Source organism: Bacillus rossius, chromosome 8, assembly GCF_032445375.1.
Source record: "Bacillus rossius redtenbacheri isolate Brsri chromosome 8, Brsri_v3, whole genome shotgun sequence".
NCBI classification, from domain to species: Eukaryota; Metazoa; Arthropoda; class Insecta; order Phasmatodea; family Bacillidae; genus Bacillus; species Bacillus rossius.
The window spans coordinates 3,661,801-3,677,471 of record NC_086336.1 but is presented as its reverse complement, the minus strand read 5'-3'; the positions used below and the strand labels follow the sequence as shown (position 1 = coordinate 3,677,471).

The following is a 15,671-nucleotide window of genomic DNA, read 5'->3' as shown; positions in this document are numbered from 1 at the left end:
AACTAGCACTGATATGAGTAGAAAAAAATGTGCAAAATAACCAAACTTATTTTAAAACACAGTTTCAAAAACTATTTTGCACGGGAAAAATTTACTGCCGCAAGTAGGAAAAGCGCAGGGAGGATATTTATATCCCTATGGTTATATACGTTAATCCTATATTTTCTCTTACCGTAATGATAAACTTTCATTGATTTTTCGTGTTTTGTTTATCTTAGAGCCAAGCTTTTTTTATGCTTAAAACAATAATTAAAAACAATATTATAAGATTATTTTCCCCTTAATGTGGTTTACGCTTTTATGATATGGGTCTAAAATAATATCAGACATGTAAAGGTTATGTATGTTGAAGATTTCCCCTACGAGATGTTACTGTATTTGTCACGCAGCCGTAAAATGACATAATTTAACTAGTTACATTATAATTGAGCAACTGCTGCAATGTGATATGTGCTGCTCGTATAGCGAGACAGAAAGAAAGAACAGCAAGCAGTGAAACAAGCCCGAGGGACCACTGTTGATGACGTCACGCGCCTGACCTCAGGTGCCAATACTCACACGTAGTACTCGACTGTCATTAATTATTATGGAAAATTCTTTCTTATATTTGGCATTTTGTTTATATATATTTTTTTATATTTTTACTTTTATCACTTCACTTTTCACTTTCTATTCTTTATTCGTATGCTTTTTCTTATGAAAAATCAACTGAAGCATGTACGTCCCGTATCTTCCACACCCTTACATCTGTCCGCGTGCAACCACCAGAGTGCACTATGGGAAACTCGGAGCTACTGCCGCACACAATCACCATTCGTCTGCTATGAGTGGTTTTGGCCGCGGAGTGAAACATAGGGACACACAAGCTGTTGGCCGGGAGTTCCCTTACACCTATTGGGTAACCGAGGGCTGGCAGTGTAGCTGCCTGGGGGCGACCTAGCAGTGCCAACTGCTACCGACCGCGTCCCGCGGGTGGCGGATACGGGAGCCCAGCTCGAGAGTTGCAATCTCTCTGGGGTGACTGAATAACCTATAGCAGTCCGCGGACCAATGGCCGGCCTGTGGAGTCGTTATTACGGCTATCGGGGTGACAGGTAGCCTGGATGCAGCTCGGCGCGCGGCAGGAAACAGCGCCGCAGGGGAGCTCCATGTGCCCTGGATGCGAAGTGTAGACGAACTGCGGGCTGGAACTTGCGGAGCAGCGGACTTATCATATCAACGTCGGTAATACCTTAGTTATAGCCAATATTAGATCCAGGGTAAATTTTCTAATTTTTTACGAATTTTTCTAACATTTGCCATGCTTAGCATACCGTTGTCCTATGGAAATTAATGATACGTGATTACTGTACCATTGATAATTATAGTATCATCATCGGTTGTAAGTAAAATTTAGTTATGTAATTGTATTTTGTAATTTTTACATTGTTTTATTTCTCCCCATACTGTTACGGCACCTACAATCATCCAATTTAGTATCTATATTTTAGACAATTAAAGTGCGTGCATATATTGTTGCCAAATATAACAACACCGTCTGCCATGAATACGTGCAAGCAGTGGCGTAGCCAGGATTTGTGTATGGAGGGGGGGGGGGGGTTAAGAAGTATGGTTTTCCCCCCCCCCCCCCATAATAAAGCGGGGGGCCCGGGGGTCCACCCCCGGAAAAAAAATTTGGATTTTAAGGTGTAAAATAGTGCTATTTTAGCAGTTTTCGGTACTTAACTTTAAATATTCTAATGGTAAAAATATTATTAATTTTTTAATAAAAAAATTGTTTGACTGATGAAGTAAGAAATTAATTAAATATATTTTTATCAATCCAAGTGCCTTGTTTACGTCCACTCAAATTCATAATCATGCTCGAAGCTCGACGATACAAAAAAAAAAAAAGGAATAAAAAGGGTTGGGTTTTGGCAGAACTGATCTATTCCTGGAAACAATTAGCTTTAGCTTGAAGAGTTACATGACACCATGTCGTTGTCTCAATTCTATACACACACAGCGATCCTTACACTTTTGGAAGCCCAGTCAACACTTGCTTATAATTACCGCGCTGGTTAAATACAGTAGGTGTAAGATATTTGAAAGCTTGGGACCCGTCACGGCGTCACAACCTTATAGCTTCTGCTCGCGACAGGGGTAGGGGAAGGGAAGGAGAATCGGTAGGGCTCGCTTACTCTTCCCCTCCAGTGCAGTGGCCGGTGATAGCAGTAAGACACCCATGGCCGGTTTCACCAATGTCCCCTAACTTTTAAGAGCTGCTTAAGGCATGTGTAAGGGCTGCCTAGCACATTGAATCGTTTCACCAACAGTTAAGGAACTCTTAAGTAATCTTAATGGCCGGTTTCACCAATGTCCCCTAACTTTTAAGAGCTGCTTAAGGCATGTGTAAGGGCTGCCTAGCACATTGAATCGTTTCACCAACAGTTAAGGAACTCTTAAGTAATCTTAAGCATCCCTTAGTTTAAGTGGTGGAAATCGGGCCCCTAACTATTTAAGCGGCACTTACTGTCACAAAACAAGAAAAATAAAATGGATGCCGTGGAGGAATACGAAGAACTAACCGAAGGTGTACATTTTATTTTTGATATAAATGTTATTGCTGAAGTTGTGGAACATTTTTAAGGTGAACTTAATGTGAAATCCTTTATTATAAATACATTCGAGAATGTTCGCATACTCCACTTTAATTTAAGAACTCATTTAATAAGGAAGTAATTAAAGGTTTTTCTTTTGAAAAGTCTTAAAAGAACATTTATTACAAGGAATTTTGTATGTTCTAAAGGAAAAAACTGATATTTTTTTTAATTTTCATCTGCTATTAAAACTTAGTTTAAACTTAGACAAAATTACAATAGCGATAAATTCTCCCATGCTGCGTCCTTTTCTTTGCTCGAAACAGCATCCGTCCTCTTATTTTCTATTATATTTTTATGCCTCTCAATTAGGCTCAACACCTTCATTTTCTCATCAGAAGAAAAGTTTTGCGTTTTCATTCTCTTTGTTTCAAACATTTTCACACTACTTTGCAACGACCATATAGCTACTACTTTCCGTGAAAATACACTAACATCGTAACATCCAATTACCGCGAAATTAATAAACATTCAGATATTTGTTTACTGTTTAGTTAAAATATTTGATTGGCTTATGTATGTCACGTGACAACAAGTTCGAAGTACCAACCTGAAAACTATTAGTACTTATATCTGTACGAACCCTCGCTCTATGGCAAACCAGTCCCTAACTAAGCAACCCCTACATAAGTGAATGTGACGATGGTGAAAACCAATTTCGTGAGAATTGACTTTAAGGAACGCCTAAACTTAAGCAGTCCTTTGCTGAGGGTGTGTTTAGGAGGCGTTGGTGAAAACGGCCCCCAGGCTTTTAGCTAACCTGCTTTCAGATAAGAAAAAATAATGGGGTCTAAGGGGGGGGGGGGGGTTATAACCCCTAACCCCCCCCCCCCTGGGCTGCGCCCCTGCGTGCAAGTATGCAGCCATGTGTACAGGTAGGTTGCGCAAGTGTAGCAGCAGGCGTGTGGCCACAAGGTCGCGGCTCCTGTGCTCGCCTGCACGGGGTCGCGTGGTAGTTCCACCTCTCGCCGCCAGCCGCGCGCAATGCACTCCGTACTGCTGGCGGTCGCCTGCTCCGCGCTGCTGCTGCCTGGCGTCGCTCAGGTAAACCTTGCTCCTGGCAGTTGGTGTTCACGCCCTTCCATTCACTGCATAAAGATATATAATAGATTATCCTATGTTTGTAGTCTCATAGTCCTGTTGACTCATGGCCTTGTAACCTCGTAGCCATGCAGACTCGTAGTCTCGTAGCTAGTTGAAGCCTCGTAGACTCATAGTCCCATAGTCATGTTGCCTCGTCGTCTTGTAGTCCTAGCCTTGTAGTCTCGTAACCTATGAGTTTTTTTTTGTTTCGTAGACTTGTAGCTTCGTACCCAAGTAGCCTTTGCTGACATGAAGGCTCGTAGCCATGCTAAGAAGTCTGTAGCCCTGTAGTCTCGTAGCCTCTTAGTCTTGTAGATATATGGAGCCTCCTAGTCTAGCAGCCTCGTACTCTAGTTGCTTATGAGATTTTTTTTTCCTATTTTTGTAGACTTGTAGCTTCGTAGGCAAGTAGCCTTTGTTAGCATGTAGCTTCGTTGCCTCTTAGTCTTGTAGATAGATGGAGCCTCCTAGTCTAGCAGCCTCGTACTCTAGTTGCTTATGAGATTTTTTTTCCTAGTTTTGTAGACTTGTAGCTTCGTAGCCAAGTAGTCTTTGTTAGCATGTAGCTTCGTAGCCATGCAGTCATGTAGTCTTATAGACTTGTAGCTTCGTGACCAAGAGGTAGCCTCGTAGTCTAGTTGCCTCGTAGTCTTATAGCTTCGTATCCTGTAGCCTCGTAGGCTCGAAGACTTGGAGCCTTGTAGTCTTGCAGCTTCGTAGCCATGCCATCTTATAGCCAAATGTCACTGGAGTAGTTATTCTCAAGACAGCAGGAGCCAAAGACAGTTTGTAACAAAGACTTTTTGAGTCAAAGACTGCTGTTGTCACAGACTTTTGAGCCAATGACTTTATGGCGCTAAAGACTGTTGGAGCCAAAGAATTTTTGAACCAAAGACTGTTGGAACCAAATACTGTTGTGCATGCTGGTATATAATCAAGGACTTAAATCATTCGAGTCAATCATTATATTATTTGCTGGGTTTATTATTTTTTGTTTTTTGAACTTTTTCCAAATTTATTGGTTAATTATTACAGATTTTCTAGCTGATGGCTGTCAATATGGTGGAAGCTATGAAAATAAATACTACCGCACTCTAGTGAGTAAAAAATTAAATCTTAATGTTGGCAGTTTCCTCTAGCAGATTATATGTGTATGTATTATGTTACACTAGCGCTCCTAGTATAGAGTATTGAAAACAATATGGCGGCATCGCTCTCTAGAAGACGATGCGTTTACTACATGCTTACAGTGCTCCTAGTAGCAATTATTGAAAATAACGTTGATGGCTTGGTCTCTAACAGTTCATGCTGGTATTTCTTGAAATTAAATGTATTTACGAGTCCGAATACCTATCTCTAGGTTATTTTTTATTTACGTCATTTGATTCTCAATTTAGAAATATCTCGCAGGCCGTGTGGTCAAAAGCGTATGTTTTCCAACTCAGAGTTACGAGCTGTCATGGTTTTCATCATCTCGCTTCGTATGTATTTTGTATCAATATCTTTTTCTGTATATAAGGGTCATAGCAACACTGGTAGGTAATGGAACATCGACCTTACGTGCATGCGACAGAGCGGTGCTGGCACTCTCTAGGAACAAACAGAAGAAAAAAAACTAAAACTAAATAGAGACATTGTTGTAGTTCAAGATGGTGACCTCCAGCCTACGAAAAAAAGATTTCGGATATGATGCCAGGATAGAAAACAAGATGGCGGACGTGATTTCAGTATCGAAAAAATATATGTGATGTCATCTGAGATGGTGACCTCCAGCAGACGGAAACAATATGGCCCCCATGATTTCATATTACAAGTTGGTGGAAGGTTTTACTGTAACGAAAAGTGCAATGTTAATGATGATGACACTCGAGTTCAAGATGGCGGAAACAGAGGTAACTGGTCAATGTCAAATGCCAAAGGTAAAGGTGTTAAGTCAAGGTCAAATGTCAAATTCATTCAAGATGATTGCCTAGATGTTATACTGACTGACAGAATATATTCCTTGGTATTAGTGGTTGGAGGTCAGTCTGCCGATAGCCTCCGTGGATGGAGGAGCGCGTCGCCATTATTTCGGCCTCGCCGTGTTCGAACCAGAGATTCCGTGATGTATGTGCATTTTAATTAAAATTGTATTAAAATAATTTAATAATTTTTTCCCGAATTTTCTAGCTTAATATTTGCAGATTTTGAAGATGTCGGGAGAAACTTCATAATTTAAAATGGCGGTGATGCCATTATTCTTATGGTCAAGATCATGACCACAGCGGCTTGTCGATGGGGAATTTAAGTCGCTTTGGAAAAATTTCAATCGTATAACCTTTTTAAAAGAAAAAGGGAACTTTTCGCTAAAATTGGGAGTTTTCCGCGAAATAGCGAAATATTTAGGAATTTTGAGGAATTATGAAGTAATTTTGATACCAAGATGACTGATGTTTGGTAGCGGTCGATCTTTGACCCTATCCTCAATTCTCGAGCCAGAACCAGTTCCCGGATCTAATATAAATTATACTAAGTATATTACATTATCGGCAAACTTTTCTGGTACACCTAGAGAATAAAATTATATATGTAAAAATTATACAAAAAGTAAACTTATAGAAAGAGCGAGATAAAGTTTTTAAACATTGATCTCGGTTGTTTTCTGAAATTGGACGTACACGTCAAACATAATTGGAAAATAGTGAATGAATTTTTTTTTTTCAGATCGGTATTATTTGTAGAAGATATTAGAACATTTACCTTTGCAATGATTCATTTTGTTTGCAGGATGGTAATTTTTTTTTCACAAAAAAAAATACAGTGAAAAAAATTAATTCATCAAACCCATTCTTGAAATACGAATATTTATTAGTCTATATTATGGTGTTCAAAATTTTCATACAAACCCTTCCAAGGAAATTGTTGACATTTGTGAGCGTAGAATATTGTTAGTTAGGAGATTTTAGACTTGTTAGAAGATTATAGTTTATAGCTGCAGTATTTAGAAAAAATTTCAATTAATTATATAGCTCACAATATTATCATAATTAACAGAAACAGAAATTTGCCAAGACACATATGTTCCTCAAACCCATTTATCAGGAATATTTAGATTTTCTTTTAACAAAACGTTTAGCTATATTTTCATATAAAATATACACAAAATAATATTTATTAATAAGAAATATGAAATCAATTATTGAATAAATTGGCTGAAAATATGTGAAATCTTGAAGTGGCATTTTATTCTATACTATGCATTTTTTCCGTTGGTGTTTGTTCAAAAAAAAATAGTATGTAGTTCTACTATAATTTTTAGTTTTAGTTTTTCTTTATATATAGCCTATATATATAATATGTCACCGCTATCAACCACTCACCAAATTAGCATAGGTAGCTAATGCTTTACACATCATCGTTGTGAATCATGCGAAAAATAAAATAAACAGTATATATATATATAACTGGATGTTGGTATGTATGCATGACGTCAATAAACTCCGACACTGTTTGACCTATCGCCATGAAAGTTGGCACATCAAAGTATTGTTTCATCAATAGTTTTTTATGCTATCTTTTTTTTTTTGCAACTCGTCACTAGATGACACTGCATCGCATCAACTTCTAAACTGTTCAACCGATCTCCATGGGTAAACAGAAAATCATAGGTCATAGTCATACAAACGGCAATTGTGTGTCATTTCTCTTTGTCCCACGCACTGTCATATACCGCTATCACCCTGTGTTCAGCCCGGGCAATGCCGTGTACAGCTATTAATAACTAATATTATTTTATTTGTAGGCAAATAAATACTGATTGTGACTGTGATTAGTACCTAATTGTTAAGTTTAATACTAAAAAATAGTGATTTAATTTTAATTAATAATTGGTAAGCAAGTATAAAATGTTAGTTTTATGTGAATAACTATTATTATTTTAATTGCAGCCAAATGGCATTTGTATCACCCGCAATTTAACTATCTTTGGACATCTTATCTGCCAATAAACTTTAAATACTAGCAATTATTTGAAAATAACATAAATATACACAGGCAAGACAAGGTCTCCTGAGTTGTGCTGATGTGTTGTATTTTTGGTAACTTTGTAACTAAATTACTACAACTGTTGTTAGAAAAAACATTGCTTGTATATATTATATTAGTACACACAGTTAATGCACTGCAGATAGTGTCCCTTGTGTTCAAATTTGTTCCAGTGAGATTTTTTTCTTTTATTACAAAGAGATTTTATTAAATTAATGTATGTTATAATAATATAAATGATTAATAAGTATTTGTTAAAAATAAATTAACGCAAAGCAAACCAAATGAGTTTGCATTAAAATTCTTGGGCCACATCCTAACGACCAGTTCTAGTTGAAGTCCTTAGTTGCACGCAGCAAGAGGACTGAATGTCATCTCGCTGCCATGTGTAGAGCGAGTGAGCACGCCAAGTTGTGTTTACTGACTGGATGTGAAGAAACAGGTTGTGTCTTAAAGATGTCTTAAAACTGTGGGTACGGTTGCAATACGTGTATCGCAGGAAAAAAGAAGTTTTGAACATTGATCCTGAAATGCTTCTGTTACCGTGTACATTTTTGGAACCCTGCTGTGTGGACAGCCACATCAGCAAGATAAACTTTAGCCTCGCCGGAAACCGAAACACGCTAACAATGGACAATCCACAAACGTAGTAAACAAGGCGGGCAGTATGTAAGCACGGCACAGGAAACACGACATCAGGGCTATGCCACTGTCAGCACAAATACCGCAGTATGTGGAACACCAACTGCTCGGCGCTAGAGACCTGTGCTTGGTGGGTGGCAGAGATGTGCTGCCGTGTGCAGAGTTGCACTCGCGCATCTTTCAGGGGACAGCTTGTTGTTTAGATATGGGTTAAATTATCTACATTTTCAGAGTCTGACATTGTCTGTAAAGTCTGTTTACGGACGATAATTTTACGCGATAACGTCATGAAAAATCGCATACTTTTTAATTCTCAAATATTATTTACAGTTTTGGCAAATTTAATTTAAATAAATTGTTTAAATATAATCACGAACAATTAGTTAAAGAGCCCGCCATAACCTGTTTGATATTATAGAAGATTTTCTCGCACGGTGGCTGGCCGGTTCTTGCACGCTCGGCTCAGGCGGAACGTGACAATGAGTCATGCTTTTTCGTGCGTGCAGCCGGCGTTCATCGATTTATAAGAAGAGCCCGGAAAAATTCGCGGTTTCGATGGCCTTCAGGATAGACTGCACATATACCCCTGTACACTCGGGCAAATAACGCAAGTTCATCGGCTGCCGACTTGTAAGTCGTCTCAGCTGGTTTGTCTGTGATTCGATCCTTCTTTGGTTGAGGGTTTATAACAGGTTGAGATTTTTCAAGATAAACAGTAAGCCAATAGCAAAATCATCTAAAAGGTATATGTGTTTGAATTCTAGCCTATCGCCGAATGAATCTGCGAATTTTTCCGGCCTCTATTTATAAGACGTTATCACGTCAAAAAAAAAACGAATACAATAATAAGACATTTAGAGATAAATGTACTATCAGTCAGTATTGCTCAGAGGTAAGCATCACAACTGTGTGTGACCAGCTAACAAATGATGTTCAGAAATGTTCCACTACATGACACACAAAGCCGCACGCTCATATAGGCCTACCACACACGTCGCTCTACGCGGATGTCTTTGAATACTGCGGCGGCAAGCAGTGTCAGGTAGTTGCTTACATGTGTCCCCCCCCCTTTTTTTTCTTTGTTAGGCATCCTCATTCATTGTAAGAAGGCTTTTAAAATCTGTCCAATTACTGCACGAACACTGGGAGTAGGAACTACATTTATTCTGCTCGAAATGATGTAAGCAATAAACGGCAGCCCCCTGTGAACCTTGCGAACTTACCAGAGCTACATTCCCACCACGTACAACTGGTGCAAGCTGTGATCTTCCATCTGGCATTCCGTCTGACAGGGATCCAGGGTATCTCATTGTACATGTTAAAGGCTTTGGCGTTAAACAAAACCATTTAAAGTCTATGTTCATCAACATTCCTGCCTCCTTTACATGTCTCGCATATGAACCAGTAGTTTTGACGTTTATTTTAGATACACTATGTATTATGAATTATTCCGTAGGTTAGGCTCAATATGTCACCACTCACCAGATTAGCATTTACACATCATCATTGTGAATCATACGAAAAATGAAATAAACAGGACATGCCAAAGCTACGCACGTAGGCTAATGCGAACCACTCTACGCAAGTGTTGACGAAACCAAAATGCCCGCGGAAATTTCCAGGAAAGACGTACCGAATCACTGAGTGTCAGATCATATGCAACAGCTGCTCAAGCTCGCTGCTGTAAGTACTGCCTGTGCGACACGTCACAGCTGCCCTCACGTCACAGCTGCCCTCACGTCACAGCCATTCCACGTAACAGCTGTTTCACGTCACGGCTGTCCCACGTCACACCTGTACCACGTCACAACTGTCAAATGTTACAGCTATTCAATTCACAGTTGTTCCACGTAACAGCTGTACCACATCACACCTGCACCACGTCACACCTGCACCACGTCACAGTTGTCCACAACTGCCCATGTCAAAGATGCTCCACGTCGCAACTGTCCCACGCCACAACTGTCCCATGTTACACCTGCTCCATGTCACAGCTTCTATACGTCACACCTGCTCCACGTCAAAAATGTAACACTTTTCATCATGTCTGTTACAAATGTTAACCTCAATGTGAACCTACATTGTGGTGTTTTTTATTAAATTGGAATATATTTACCATTTTTTTAGCTAACACGTTACTTACCAAAAACATTGATAGTAGCAGCAGCGCTCAAAGACATATTTGCATTAATTCAGAATTCCGTTCTTGCTCACTCGCATACTTTCTCACTCATATACTAGCTTAAAGTTGTATAAACTTGCCAGTTTGCATGTGTACTTGTACACTTGTAAAATACAAATTTTCTATTCTACTATGATCTGAAGTTTCGCTTCTGACTCACGTGAAAGCAATGTACGTACGTTTTTTTTTTTTCAATTATTTATTTGATTTAAAAACACTATCAAAGGACAGACACTGTACATAAACAAGTCTAATTACCCTCCCAGACGATTTTTTTCCTAACCTAAATTAAATCTAAGTGTATTTGGGAGGGGTCCGGGTTAGGGAAAGACTAAGTGCGTCTCAGGCCGAAGCCTATACACTCTAATCATGCAGGGTTTAAAGCCATGCATCATGTGCTAGGAGGGGTATTGGCCAGCCATGGCAGCGATTGGCGCCATGACTAACTCCCCTCACCCTTAAATCTAAAACTATAACTAGAGATAGGTTGGGCCCAGGTAAAACCTGCATAGACACAGGGAAAACCCTGGGCACTGACATGCGGGATGCAAAACTTCATGCAGGTTGGTTACAGGAAACAGAAGGATGGTTCTGGATGAAGAGTTGGACAGAGTAGAAAGACTGCTATGCAAATGGGTGGGAGCTTGGACATTTTGTCCGCACTTGGTTTGGTGGCACTGGTTGTTGCGGGGGCGACTTTGTCGTTTCCCGCCGGGCTGCCAGCCAGCCTAGACTAACGGTGCAGTGATGCGGCTGTGTTCCAGACGAGAGCGGCAGCCCTGTCTCCGGAGGGAAGCAGTCTGTACGGGAGTCACCACGACTGCCCCTCGACTGCACCGCGACACCACACACTGCCACATCGCCTGCAGAAGCGAGCGGCCAGGAACCTGGCCGGCATCCCTGGCCAGGACTACGGTAGCAGGGACGTGCTGCATCACTTCACCAAACTGCTCCACGCCAACTACCAGCTGTGGGGACGAGTGAAGAACTACTTCTCCAGTTTCATATCGCACATCGGGAAGATCGTTCCCAAGTTGATAAACCTCGTCAGGTCCTGATTGTTTCAGCTGGAAAAATTCTCACGTTCTAGTCAATGTATTTATTATCAAACTGTCACAAATAAGACTGTGATTTTGTTCTTAAGGAGATTGTACAAATAAATTATTCTCGAATTTTTTAAATATTAAAAAATTCCTGTAAGAAAGATTTTTTTTTCGAATAATTCCTATTTTTTTATATTTTACTTTCACATAAATTTTAATTATTTTCGACAAAATTATTTAACCAATTATTTCCTTGACATAAAAATACATCCCTTCAAAATTGTTATAAATGTGTCTTGGGAATCAATGTTAAATAAAAAGATTTTTTTATTTCTACTGAAAAAATGCCAGAACATTTTGGTCATAGCAAATGAAAAAAAAGGAAGAAAAAAATAATTGAATAAAATAAGCAGAAATTGCATTAAAAAATTGTTAATTACAATAATTTATTATTTTAAGTTATATAATCAAACAACGAGTTAAAAGTTCACACATCAGTTGTAACATTTCTGCCGTTTTTAATAATAAATAGTTTAGACTGTTTAAGCTTAACAACATTATAACAAAGCTGTATTTCAACATTACCGATTCCAGCACGCACAGCATAAAAGTTTAAACAAAATAATGGCAACAATGGAAACCAACTGTGGCCATTTTAATAGTAAGTTGTATCATGAAAAATAGTTTTATATATTTATGTAATTTTTTAAACTAAGATATTTCATTTCTCTATTGTAACAATATAATTTTCCGATTAAAAAAAACATATTTAACTATGGATTTTAAAATTTAAAGGGCTAATGAAAATGTAAAATAAAACTGGTATATACATAACCGTTGGAGTAATATTTTTTTTTTTTGTTTCTACAAGCAATAAAATATGTTGGTCAGAATGAGGTCATTGCAATAAGTTTTTCAAAGAGTTTCATAGAAATTTTGGAGAAACTTCTTGGGTTTGATGCGATATGTCACTATCTTGTCCTCTTCGTTCTAAAGGGCGAACACCAGTTTATATACGCCCACGAGCTGAAACGTTATATGAAGATAATAAAACACTACGTTGGACACAATTTCTAGAGTTTAGATTCCGTTTCTTTGACACAGATATCTATAAACATTTTTTACTTTGAAAAAAATTCAACTAAGAAATCCCTGAATTCTATTTAATTCTCAGTTCATTAAGTAGGTACGCTATGTTAAAAAATATAAAAAAATAACGTTAACTAATCACAACACATTAGTTATATATTGATACGTATCCAAGGAAGGTTGTTAAATGTCTGAACCAACAAAAATGGTAATAAAATGTGTATAATAAAAAGTGCATCACTGATTCAACGTCTAATAAATATAAAATTCAAATAGTTTATGTAGGAATGGAGCATATTCAAAATAATTTAAATGCCTGAAATTTTTAAATATTAATTTAAGAATTTTTTTCCGCATACTTTGAATTCTTTTCTAAATATAATTAGGTAGTTAATGTAGATAAAGTGTTGCTAATAGTATTATCTTCATGTTGGTGGAAAAAAAGCTTGGCATCCAATATAACTCGACGGTGATAATTATGATCAATTGAATTAGTTTTTTTTTACTAAAGGTTATACAATAAATGCTCTCGTAATTCAGACACGTTTGTTAACTTGAAAATCACATCTGGACATCTGAAATAACTTCCTGAATAGTTTCATAAACATTTGTCTCAATTATATATATTTTTTTCATCAGCATCTTTTCTTGATCAATTCTGATTACAGTTGGAATATCATTGATTTAAAATTAAAGGGTAGTTGAGATAAACTACTACTTTGCGGAACACCTAATACCATGAAATTTCATTTGCAAATTTGACTGCAAAGCGTCTATTTTTAAGATAATTAAAACATATATACCACGCATTGTTTGACGAGGCTTAAAACTGACAATTTTTTAATCATAAGATTATTTTGGAAAGTAGCAAAGGCTTTGCTCATGTCGAAATAAATAGAATATTTTATTTACATCTGGATTTACACTGGTACACACACACACACACACACACACACACACACATATATATATATCTTTATATATATATTTCTTGTGTGCGTGTGTATGTCACTGAACTCCTCCTATACGGCTGGACCGATTTTGATGAAATTTTTTGTGTGAGTTCACGGGGATTCAAGGAAGGTTTAGATTCACAATTTGGTCCACTGGGAGTTTCGGGGGCGTAATAAATAAAAATTTCCAGTTTTTGGTAGGAAATCACCATGGCAACGGCTATTGCTTTGTTGATGATTCATTCGTCTCTATGGCAACGACTATTTCATTGTTAGTGCAGTCCTCACCACCGTTGAAATTTTGCGCGTACTTTTAATATCAAAAATTGCCCTTTTTTTCAAGTATATATATTTTACAGACTTGAAACTTCACAGTAATGTTCCTTATGTTACGCAGGATGACATTTTCCGAAAATTAGATCCCATGGGTGGTTAAAACCAGGCAACAGTGGGTACTTTGTCTGCATGAGAACAGGATTTTGCATTGTTTATGCCTTCTGCGTCTCCATGGCAACGGGCATCGCGCGGCAGTGGCGTACCCACAAGGAGGGGCATGTATAATGAGCGGCGCAAGAGTGATCTGCCTGTAGACTGCCGTAGCGAAGTACGGGTACATCAGTTGTACGTTGCGTGCATGAGTCGGTAAACCATCGGTGCTATTCATTTTCTCTCCGGTACATTATACAGCATTGTAATAATTTTTTTCACGGATTTTTTTTATTTACCATTACTGTAAATGGGAGATGTGGCTTAATTTTTTTTCCATTAGTATAGCCGTGCGAAGCCGGGTCTGGCAGCTAGTATATATATATATATATATATATATATATATATATATATATATATATAAACGCGTGTTAAAGACGATATTCCTGATTGAAAACTATGTGCTTTTACAGATATAATATTTTTAGCAATAAAATTCATGTGCCTATAAATATTTATTCGTCAAAAACTGCTAAAATACTACAAAACAAAGGTTTCTGACTATAAATTTAACCGTCAATAATACTTCAAGACAATATATACCGAAAAACTAAAACGCTACAAAATATATTTTTGCAAAACTCCGTAACCCCGGAGAAACCCCCGGAATGGCCACCGCATGGGGAGCCCAAGAAAAGAAACGGGCTCCCCATTTGTAAGCCCCCTGAAAGGTTTTTTTCTGTTCCACCCACCGTTTCTTTGGTAGCCTGACTTGTTACAAGGGATTGTATTCCTACCAGAGAAAATGCCACCATTTTGTCTGGGCAATCCGCCTTGGAGGAGCCGGGGCGCGAACCCGGGTCCTACAAGTCACAAGGCAGGCGCTCTACCCCAGAACCAGAGTGGCAGAGCGGATATTTACAGTCTTCTTAACACTGATATGATGTTATTCCACGAGTTTACTGTAGTTTCGTGTGTCATTAACACGTGCAGTACGTACAGTAACATCTAACCTCGGTAACGAACAAATTTATGTGTTCTTATGTTGTTCGTTCAGCATGAATTATGTAATTTCATAACATTGAAATATAATTTGTATAATTAGACTGGCAAATTTTTATTTGATTTCCTGCAAACAAACTTACAGTCCCGCTGTACAATAATTATATAGAAATATAGACTAGTAAAGAAATATGTAAGAGCTTGCACTGTTGATGGTAAAGTTATTTTGAAATAAATGTTAGATATTAAAAGAGTGTGTTTAGTTAAAATTAGTGTGCGCTTACAAGCATGAAGTTATTGTATAAACATTTTATTTTTTTTGGATTTAAAGCCACAGAAAAGTTAACCTTTCTTCATATCTATTTTGGCTTTCTTTTGTTTTACCGTACTACTTAATATGCACAGCTAATACTGGAAAGCTATTCAAACAACTGTTTGCAAATAACTTTAAATATTGGAGGTAGGTACTGGGGCAACACAAAGCATAAATGGTAACACTATTTTGTAGTGATACAGTTATTTTCAATAAATGTACAAATTAACAAATATGTAAGTTTACATGAATATTTATGTTCTATTATCGAAGAAA

The 15,671-nt window shown here is 37.8% G+C and overlaps 1 protein-coding gene across 3 annotated transcripts; it reads left to right on the top strand.

Moving 5' to 3' along the window:
- Nucleotides 1-3,535: 3,535 nt before the first annotated feature.
- LOC134535274 (uncharacterized) lies at nt 3,536-14,231 on the top strand. 3 transcript variants are annotated; one of them, XM_063374346.1, is made up of 2 exons: nt 3,536-3,683; nt 11,334-14,231. In XM_063374346.1, the coding sequence occupies exons 1-2, from the start codon at nt 3,624-3,626 to the stop codon at nt 11,625-11,627; spliced, it is 354 nt and encodes a 117-aa protein (XP_063230416.1). In that variant the 5' UTR covers nt 3,536-3,623; the 3' UTR covers nt 11,628-14,231. The 3 variants fall into 3 exon arrangements, with proteins under 3 accessions (XP_063230416.1, XP_063230414.1, XP_063230417.1); XM_063374344.1 differs by lacking the exon at nt 3,536-3,683 and adding an exon at nt 3,711-5,614; XM_063374347.1 differs by lacking the exon at nt 3,536-3,683 and adding an exon at nt 5,664-5,828.
- The last annotated feature ends 1,440 nt before the right edge of the window (nt 14,232-15,671 follow it).

Coding starts and splice junctions, on each gene's coding strand:
- LOC134535274 (XM_063374344.1), top strand. CDS start 5,510: ATGGCCCCCATGATTTCATATTACAAGTTGGTGGAAGGTTTTACTGTA. Junction 5,615..11,333: donor TCAAGATGGCGGAAACAGAG/GTAACTGGTCAA, acceptor GCTGTGTTCCAG/ACGAGAGCGGCAGCCCTGTC.